The following is a 10,162-nucleotide window of genomic DNA, read 5'->3' as shown; positions in this document are numbered from 1 at the left end:
TGCAGAAAAGAAGGCTCATGCAAAATTTAAAAACCACAGGTCATTTCGTTATCGAGATATCATGACAGAAAGACAAATATACAGACAGAAGACAAATTTTGTTAGCACACTAAATGGTAGCAAAATATGCCAAATTTCAAGTCTATAGCTCAATTTCTCTTCTCAAGATGTCTTGCGGAAAGATAGGCTTCGCTAATTCTCAGCCACCTCTGCTTGATGCACGATGATAGAATTTGATTTTTCATACATAAAATCAAGCTCCATTCAAAATCTAAAGTCTATACCTTAATTAGTTTTTCATATATCACGCAAACAGACAAACAGTAGAAGATAAATGTTTCCAGCCACCAAAGTAACAGGCTTTGCTAACGCTCAGCCAATTAAAATAGCCTATATAACATGCAGATAAGACGTTTTTTTCATCTTCATTTAGTTGTCTTCTTACTCTAATGCATTATTTCATACTGCATAATTGTAAATACATAAGTCTAATGGTTATAATAACTTTTAGGAAAAAACAGGATAATGATATATAAAAAAATCTAAAAATCTGATTACCTCAAAATCAGTTAGGTGTATCAACATGATATTAGTTTAAATCTATTAAATTACACTTAAAACATCAGAATTGATGTAAAAATTGAGTAACATGACGGTTAGTTGAAACATAGGTATTTGCACAAATAAAGCATTGTTAGTTCAGTTGTGGTGGCGCTTGGAGGACTTGACCAATTCTGTGAGTTCTATGGGTTTATACACTATTAGCTGTGGCACTGTGAGCAAAATCACGTTCAAGATGCTGTGAGATAGACACTATGAGCCACCGCGCGCTGTAATAGCGATATCGATTGTGGAGAACATCGATATTGTATCTGTACGGCGTCAATCGGAATCGGCCATTCATCCCTAGTCCACCCACATTGATGATTGATGATACTTTGTTTGTTTATAATTCATTCTGAATACAGACTATTATTTATGTCGGCGTGGGATTAATTTAAATTGAGTGTAAGTTCAGGCTTTGAAGATTAAAGATATTGAAGTGAATCCTACAAAGTCATTTAAAAACATTTTTTTTTTTTAATTTTGTGTGTGGTTTTGTTATTTGAAATCATTTGACACTGACAGTGATATTTTTATGTCAAGAGATGTGTGTTAATTTTGTATTATATTGATAAATAGCCTGTACATTTTTTTCTAGTGCTGTTGTGTTTACTGGAACTAGCAACATGGACAAAAAAGAAAAGCATGAAGATAGTAGCTGCAATAAATTTCAAGAAGAAATGAGTGTTTTAGAGGTTAGTGAAATTTATTTATGGAGGTAGGTAATACAATTCTCTGTAGTGGCAGGGTGTTTTAGCCCAACTGTTAATGTATTTTTCTAAAACATGTTATTATAATCTCAACCAATGCTCCCAACTTAACATAAACATATATGTTTTTCTAAAAAGGGCTGCAGTATAATAAATGGCCACTACCACAATGGAATCATGTATATTTATATCTAAACCAAAATGGCAAACCAAATTATGATGTTGTAGGTATTTTAAATTACAATTTTCAAGTGTTTATATCTTAAAAAGTTGTAATTTAAGGATAAATTAAAAAACCTAAGTTATAGGTGTTTTTATTATATGTTAAAACACAAAGTGGTGTAACGTTGAGTTACTTTTTGTTATTGTTAAGTATGAACGTGCCTGACAGCTTGTGTCCAAAAGTAAAACATGTGCATCATCTTTACCTCTAGTGAGGATGTAATCCACCACAGCATAGGCTGGATCATAATTTGGAAGATTCAGAATGATCAATAAAGCTTGCCAGTTACATGCTGCTATCAATTCAAACACTGATTCCAGATCTCCATTTTAAAGAAATCTGAGTCCACTCGATTCCCTGTTTCTCGTTTTTCTCAAGAAATTGTCTTAGTTGTGTAAAATAATTCCTTATATTGGTATTAGTATCACCATTTTAGTTGCGGCCATCACAGTCCTTTAGTGTAACTTTGAACCATCTTAAACCTTGGAACTGGCAATCGACATTACAGTATCGATCTGAATTGGTTCGGGGGTGGCAATCAACATTTTAATGTCAATCTGACTTGACGTTTTGACAATTGATGTAGTGCATAATTTAATACTACCACCATTTATATACTATTTCAAACAGAAAAAAATTGCTGACTTCAATGGTGAAAATGTTTTGCTGATCCGGCAAAACTTGCCAGAACTGTCGTTCTAATGTAGCCATTTAGGTGGCTGTCTGTTTTTTCTTTAGATTTAATTTACAAAAGGTATTTATTTCACAGGATAGTATGAATTACTTGTGAGTTTATTGTGAATCTTTTTAAGTGGATATTTAGTGTTTTTGTTAGTAATTTTATGGTTTTATATGTGATAATATGTTGTAAATAGAAAGTGTAGGTCAGTCTAGGCTATTGTGTAGTGCAATGACAGTGTTTGGGAACCACAATATTAGTGATACATGACGGGTATGGTTTATTAGGTAATTCTAAGCAATATATGGGTCAACCTCGATTTTTCTCATATTACAATATAATGTTCCAATAGTCAATCAGAAAAGGAAATGACTAGAATTTCTTGCCGGAAAGCAGTTATAGGGATCAAGCAACTCATATTACAATATAATGTTCCAATAGTCAATTAGAAAAGGAAATGACTAGAATTTCTTGCTGGAAAGCAGTTATAGGGATCAGGCAACCGCGAGAATTACCTATTAGTGATCAGGGGCACTGACGTGATCTGGGCTTCAAATTTGGAACTACTCGAGTTAATTTTTTTTCTAAAAGAGCAAGCAGCGCAAAGCGCTGCGCAGCGGGCAAGCATCGTGCGTGATCTTCGTATATATTGAATTGATTCAGGCCAAAGGAATGACACAGATTCCTTTACCAGATTTTTACGGAGATTTTGTATTGGGCGGATTATATTGGTTTACTTTGCTTTCCAGCATGTAATTATGTGTTTAAAATTGTTTTACATACATTACCTGCATTATATTGTAATATGTAATAACAATTTACCAGAAATTTTTAATAAAAAAAGGATCACGCACGATGCCTGCCCGCTGTGCAGCGCTTCGCGCTGCTTGCTCTTTTAGAAAAAAAAATAACTCGAGTAGTTCCAAATTTGAAGCCCAGATCACGTCAGTGCCCCTGATCACTAATAGGTAACTCTAAGCAATATATGACCGTCTGGCGGTTGCCTGCTCCCTATAACTGCTTTCCGGCAAGAAATACTAGTCATTTCCTTTTCTAATTGACTATTGGAACATTATATTGTAATATGAGAAAAATCGAGGTTGACCCATATATTGCTTAGAATTACCGTTTATTATTAGTTTATTGCTTGTTATAGCTTTGTTTTAGGCTCTCGTTTTATAATGTTCCAAAATCTTGCTGATTTTTAACATTAGAGAACTTGTTCACCTATCAGACTCAGACAAGCTAGGTCTTGATAGTGACACCTAGGTTTTCCCTTTATGCTTTCTGGAACCCCAAACTAAGCCAATATTTCAGCAAAAGTTCTAAATTAGTGTAACGGATGAGACACTGATTTGTATCAGGTAGAACGAGTAACCAATTGTTGGCGATTTAGATAATTAACAATGGAATTTTCATTACCAACATGTGATTTTAGTGGTGAAAACTATTTTATATTAATGTAGGTTAAAAAACAGTGATTTTTACTAAAGAAAACCAATTTTTAGTTACACACACTTTCTTACTACTAAGCTTTTGTTTTATGTAGCCTACTGCTTTTATAAACAACTTAAATTTCTCAAGAGTTCTTCGAAAAGATGTTTACAACCAACCCAGCATACATTGGATGTAAATTGTAACAACCAATGGTCCAATATGACTTATTATTAAGACTTAATTTCACCAATAACTGTACAACAGGCTCATCATTAATATTGAATGCGTAATCAAGCAATAAATTAAGTCACTCCATGCACAAACATGCATAAATAAAACAAGGGAGAGGAAAATAAAGTCATCGTACCTCTTGTCTGGTGTAGGGAAACATCAAGCATCTAAGTCCCACGTTTACATTAGTCTCTTAAATACCTAAAGAGGGTATTGTGATGGGCTTAACACAATTCTGTTTGGTTGTAAAAAGAATGAATGAGGAGTGATTTCTTAATTGCTATTGAGAATTTGAGTGGAGGAAGGTTTCTGATTGGAAGTGCAGGACGTTGAAGAATCTGAAACCTATAGCAGGAAAAGCAATGATTGGGTTTGGAAAGTCTATTTATAGGGGAAATATATTAGCATTATGCCTTGTGCCATGATAGTCAACATCACTATTAGTAAGATATGTCTTGTCTGATTTTAATCATATTAAGGCATTGTAAAATGTAGGCTACTTGTTCGCCACCTTAAGATACTGTTTTGATCAAATAGACTTACAGTTTTCAAGAAAATAAGCTCCAGAAATTAATCTCACAATTCTCTTTTGCAGTACAAGGGTTTTCTGAACATTTGTTTGCATGCCCCCAGAGCCTAGTACCATATGCTAAAACTCGAATGAAAGACAGCAAAATAGGTTTTCACTCTATAAATGTAAACAAATTGAAAATGGTGGTAAAATTAATGAAACATGTGGTCGTGATTTAATAGTACAATGTTTACACAGGACAGTTGATTACATTTAACAGGTTCTTTCAATTAATCGTTCGCAGATTTAGAGGCCAAGATGGGATTTTTTAACTGCTTTTGAGACCAATGGGGTGTAGCCCAGAAGAATTTTTTAAATAAGAATAGCCTGTATTCATCCCAGCAACCCTAAGAATGTTGATGTAAAATTTCAGTACAATCGGTTGAATAGTTTAGTTGTGAACACAAAACAAATCCTTTAACACATTCACTGCGGATGACAAAATTACTGGTGGCAGAAAAATGCGGGATTTTTTTTTTTTTTTTTTTTACTTACCCAAAATGGAGTCAGGATAGCCGAAAGGGTTGTCCAAGGTATCCCGGAAGCTTCGTTGGCCGGAAACGGTTGACGTCATGTCCGTGCCGAGTTTGCTCGTCATCCGCACCGGGTGCCGGTCACCGTGTTGTATGTGCTCGCTGCGCACTAGGTTTCGGCACAAACACTCGCGAATTACACGTATATAGTACATGAATGACACGTAGATAGTACATCAATTACACGTATATATTACATACTAGTTTGAAAAATATACAACATCAAAAACAGTTAACACTCTCCCCCCTCTCAGAGTAAAAAATTAGAAAAAAAACTATATACATCCCCACCCACCGCCAAAGTCTAAAAACTACTTATTTGCCCTCGTGATACTTATCAAAGCAACCGAGTTCACACAGAGCTGGTTCGTCAGGGCACACTGCACAATAGTATACTGTTTCCTTACGCTTGCCTTCTTGGTAGCAAACGCGGCACCTCCGGGTAACTGACTTGCCGTTTCCTTGGCGCTTCATTGATTTGGAGAGACGATGCATGCTGTTGCGAGTCAGTGTGATGAGCAGTGGGGCTTCCTTTGGAGGGAGCAGGTCTTCAAGTACACGAACTCGGAAGTCATACAGGGACAGCCTATCTGAGTTGTACATGTTGTACAGATAAAAAGAATTTACAACAACAACCTGGAGAAAGTGCACAAAAATTTTCTTGTGCCATCGCAGGGTCTTGCGCTCACAGGGGTAATACGATACCATTTGGTCCAAGCGGTCAGTCCCCTTCATGTAAGAGTTGTAGTACATGATTGGTTTTGGCAGCGTTCGTTTTTGGTTTCTCCGTCCGGTTGGTGGTTTGGACCATCTCGTTGTCATATTGTGTGGAGATGTAGGTCACCGTCCGCTTATCCCTCCATTTTCCAATCATGACACTTTGGGCATAGTTTGCTATCGTTTCACACCTTTTGCCCAATGCCTTTGCCTTCACCGCTGGAGGTGTATGGAGTCTGTCGATGCGTAGGGTGCCGGTAGTGTAGGTTGAATGACGTAAAAGTTTGGATGATAAGACAAAACTATTATAAAAAATTATCCATGAACAGGGAATGGCCTTTCCCCAGGAAGTCCCTCATCAGCTTCATGACGACTTTGACGGTATGACCTTTGCCACTACAAGAGTCATGACTCCCCGTGTAAACATGGAAGCGCAGCATGAGTCCCTCGGGTTCATTCAGGGAATAAATTTTGATCCCATATTTGTGGCGCTTGCCCTTTACGTACTGGCGGAAGACCAGTCTGCCACGCCACAGTACCATCTCTTCGTCGATTGTCAGTTTCACGGTCGGGATAATAGATCTGTCGCATCTTATTGTTGAAATATTCAACAATATTTTGAATTTTAAAAGACCGGTTGTTAGCAGGTTCAGGGTGATCAGGGGTTATCAACTCTTGAATAATGCAGACATCTCAAAATGCCAAGAAATCGATCTCGAGACATGTACTCCTTGAACATAGGAAAGTTCAACAACCGATGAGTTTTCCAATAATCGTTCAATTGATTCAATCTGACGTTGCCAGTCAACAGTAGAAGGCCTAAGAATGTTCTTAGTTCGGCCAACACTAAGTCCTTCCATTTGGTTATGCGAGACGCGGGAGTAGTGGTGGGGCCACAAAAATAGTTCCAGGGCATACAAGTTGGTTTGTCTAATAATATTCTCTAAAAACACGGTGTCAAGAAGGAGATTGAACCAGTCAATTGGTTTATTGTCACCTGGAATGGGAACGAGCAAGCCAGGTTGACCAGTAAACGGCAGGTCACGTAAACCAGCCATGTCGCTGGCCGTGTCTCAGCCCACTGGGGGTGGGGGGGATGCCGCCTTCACCGTCGCTAGAACTGTTCGATACACACTCGACTCATTGTCTTCATCAGATGAAAAATTATCGTCAATAACATTATCGTCTTCCTCCATTATGAGTACATACACTTACACAGTCAACAGACACTATAATCCACTCACACACAATATCGCAAAGCATACACAACAAACGAAAATGGCGAACCGGGGACGAATCACACCAACTGACTCACCCTGAAACTGGCACAACCCTCGCTATGAGTGTTACAGGCCTTCCCAGGCAACTGCTCAGCTCACACTGGGGCAATATGAAAGCAGCTGCTGTATGACGAGTTCGCTCGTCCACCGCCAGGCGCGCCAGGTTCGCAATGACGAGCAATGCTCGTCACCCGCAGTGAATGTGTTAAAATGTAAATTTAAAAAAATTACAAATTAACTTCTTAATATTCTTCTATGACTGTAATTGTCCATATTTTTAGCAAAAAAACTTTAATAGATGTTAACCTATCCTCTTTTTTTCTTTTTTCATGGTCAGTGGTGTTTCAAATCAAATTGTAGGGTACTTGTAAGTACGCAATAAAAATGTAAATCTACTGAGAGACATGGTTAGTCGGAATCTTGCAACACCAGTGCCTTAACTGACCCACCAATCTTTCTTATCGTACCTGACAAGTAGAGAAACCCAAATATGGCTTTTAATTCTTTAGTATCCACGTCCTTAGATCTCTCGCATGGGAACAATCATTTCTATGACCTCTGATCCAGTCTCTCAATTAAAAAAAGATCCTATAAAAGATGGCCGAACGTCAAAATTCAAGGAATGCCAAAGCGAAAGCCATTCCAGCGAGTTTTGTGGGTATCTTTGGTACTTGGCGAGTACAAATCTTTTAGTACCCTAAATATTCTGTAACAATAGAGTAAAGAGAAAATCTTGACATGTTCAAGAAATTCTGAAGACAACGCACTTATTGTTGACCTATTTCATTGTATATATCAGTTTCAACCATCTTTAAACCTTCTCCGTAAACACGGAAACATTCTCCAATGGATTTCTGATGCACTAATCCCTTTTGCTTGCAGGAAAATGAATAACACTCCTTTTTTACTTTATGGTGAGATAAATCCATGGAGGTGGTCATGTTTATGTGACTTGCAGCTCAGCGCAAACTAGCTACCTGAACTTGGAAGTGACAGATGTTGTAGTGACAGATTGTTGAGGAAAAATGCGCAATTCGGATTACTGCGGACCTACCATGTGTCTGGTTGTTATAGCATAAGATCGGAGGGGAGGTTGAAAAAGCACCTCTCTTAGTTTTATTAATGAATTTTAACTGAAATCTATATGAAATTATTAGTAATATCTGTTTCTTTAATTTTTCAGGATAATGTCAAGAAACTCTACGAATTCAGGGATCACTATTTTGAGCATCACACCATTGAAGAAGCCGCTCTGAAGGATCAACGAGTCCAGGATAAGTTACAAGAGACTATTAGGTGCTTCCAAAACTTTGACTGTAAGTTTATTTTTTAACATCTACTTTTAATCTGTATGATTGTGTACGAGTATCTCTGAAGAGAATCGTAACATTCAAAACATTTAGTCACACAAAATGTTATGGTATGTGTTTTTCACTAATTTTTAATTTGATAAAACAATAGTAATTGTAGGGTATTTAGATTAAATATTAGGAGAATTAGGTTTCATATTAGAGGACCAAGGGTTAGAGACTGGAGGGCATGGAAAGGGTTGGGTACACAATGAGATTAATGAGGAAAGAAGCACACAGTAGTTGAACTGTTTGAATACCTCACCTATATATTCATGCTTGGAAACAATGTTGTTCATTTATCTGCCAAGTTTGTCTAAAATCCTCAGCTTATAATTGATGATTTTTCAGAGGATTTTTTCCCTGAGGGAAAGACTCCCTAACTTGTATTTATGCCCTCAAAATCTGAGACTTTTACAAAATCCAATCAGATTTTAGGGCTACTGTTCTCTGATCAATATTATATTATCAATATCAATATTACCGTATTCTAACGACGCCTTTCAATATATACCACTGTATACTTGAATAAAGTTATTTTCAATTCAATTCAATTCTCTGAAATCCTTGGGGCTGAGGAGAATATGCCCCTAGGCTCTTTTCCTAAAATCTTTATCTTAACCCTTTTGTAAACGGGTATAGGCCTAGCCTGTAACCTAAATCAACTTTTACAATTAATAATAAATTCGAGAATAATATAATACAATAAATAATATTTTTCTATTAATAATAAATCTAAATGAATAGGAATCCAAACCGACAATTTTAATTGCCTTTAGTTAGAGATGTTTATGAGAGAGCGAGCGCATTCTCATATTTGAGAATAAATCAAATTTCTATCCTCTCAATTTATTATGAAGGTTAGTATTGTGCAATGGTGACATAGTCCGTCCAACTGACAGTTTTGTAAACCCTCAAACATATAATCTCGAATTAGTAAAGCGGAATTCATTATTTCGATCCAGAAAAACGGAAAATTTCCCGTTTTGAAGGGTAAATCACTTTTCCACATCGAGCAGAGTCTGCGCTAGAGCTGACTCGCGTCGGAGTTTGGGAAAGAGAGAGTCCCTTCTTTTTCCTCGACCGTCATTGATGATGTTAGCACGTTTGTGATTAACAGTTTTCAACATTTTTTCAATTATTAATCAGTCTTTTTTGGGTCAATGTGATCCAAATTTAAATTTTTCAATTTATCTGTGAGGACCCCCGCCGTGTTCGCCATCATTGGGATTTGGTGAATATGTTTAAGAGTATTTAAACCTTTTTCAGAATCAACCTTTTAACTAATCAGACGTCCTCGAAATTTGTAACTGCTATGGGAGTAGGGTATTTTCTAGGATTAATTATTTTAAGCTAAATTGGGATTTTGTGGGGTTTGGGTGGGGGTAGGATGTTATTTTAAGCATGCGAGTGCCATAATTTCATTTCATCAGAGAATCAATGTTTTCATTAGTATTAATTTTTTATTCAAGTAAATCTAAAATTTTGTTTCTATCAAAAATTTTTATTTTATGCATTGTTAACCACACATGAGCTGCCCATACGCCGTAACCCGAACCCATTGTAAAACGACCGCAGTAAAGACAAAGAGTCTAAAGCTAATATATTTTTCACAAAACCTATCTTTTTACTTATTTATTTTAATGTAACGATAACCGTATACAAATGGCATACCACAAAAAGCAACGTGGGGCAGCTAAAAGTGGTGTAGCTTAAATAATTGTGTAGGGTTTTCTTAAATTTGAAATAAGACTAAATCAAAATTTAAAAATGATGGATCAAAACTTAGAGAATAATTGACAATTCGGACAGTAGTAGTGAGATGACGC

The 10,162-nt window shown here is 36.6% G+C and overlaps 1 protein-coding gene across 1 annotated transcript; it reads left to right on the top strand.

Annotated features, from left to right (window-relative positions):
* The first annotated feature begins 874 nt into the window (after positions 1-874).
* On the top strand, positions 875-8,361 carry LOC124358779 (tetratricopeptide repeat protein 5-like). Its single transcript, XM_046811075.1, has 3 exons — positions 875-1,008; positions 1,202-1,298; positions 8,168-8,361. The coding sequence occupies exons 2-3, from the start codon at positions 1,230-1,232 to the stop codon at positions 8,315-8,317; spliced, it is 219 nt and encodes a 72-aa protein (XP_046667031.1). The 5' UTR covers positions 875-1,008; positions 1,202-1,229; the 3' UTR covers positions 8,318-8,361.
* Positions 8,362-10,162: the final 1,801 nt, after the last annotated feature.

Source organism: Homalodisca vitripennis, chromosome 3 (assembly GCF_021130785.1).
Source record: "Homalodisca vitripennis isolate AUS2020 chromosome 3, UT_GWSS_2.1, whole genome shotgun sequence".
NCBI lineage: Eukaryota > Metazoa > Arthropoda > Insecta > Hemiptera > Cicadellidae > Homalodisca > Homalodisca vitripennis.
Note: the sequence above shows the minus strand (reverse complement) of the source record. Positions and strands in the feature narration are given on the sequence as shown.

Coding starts and splice junctions, on each gene's coding strand:
- LOC124358779 (XM_046811075.1), top strand. CDS start 1,230: ATGGACAAAAAAGAAAAGCATGAAGATAGTAGCTGCAATAAATTTCAA. Junction 1,299..8,167: donor AAGAAATGAGTGTTTTAGAG/GTTAGTGAAATT, acceptor TTAATTTTTCAG/GATAATGTCAAGAAACTCTA.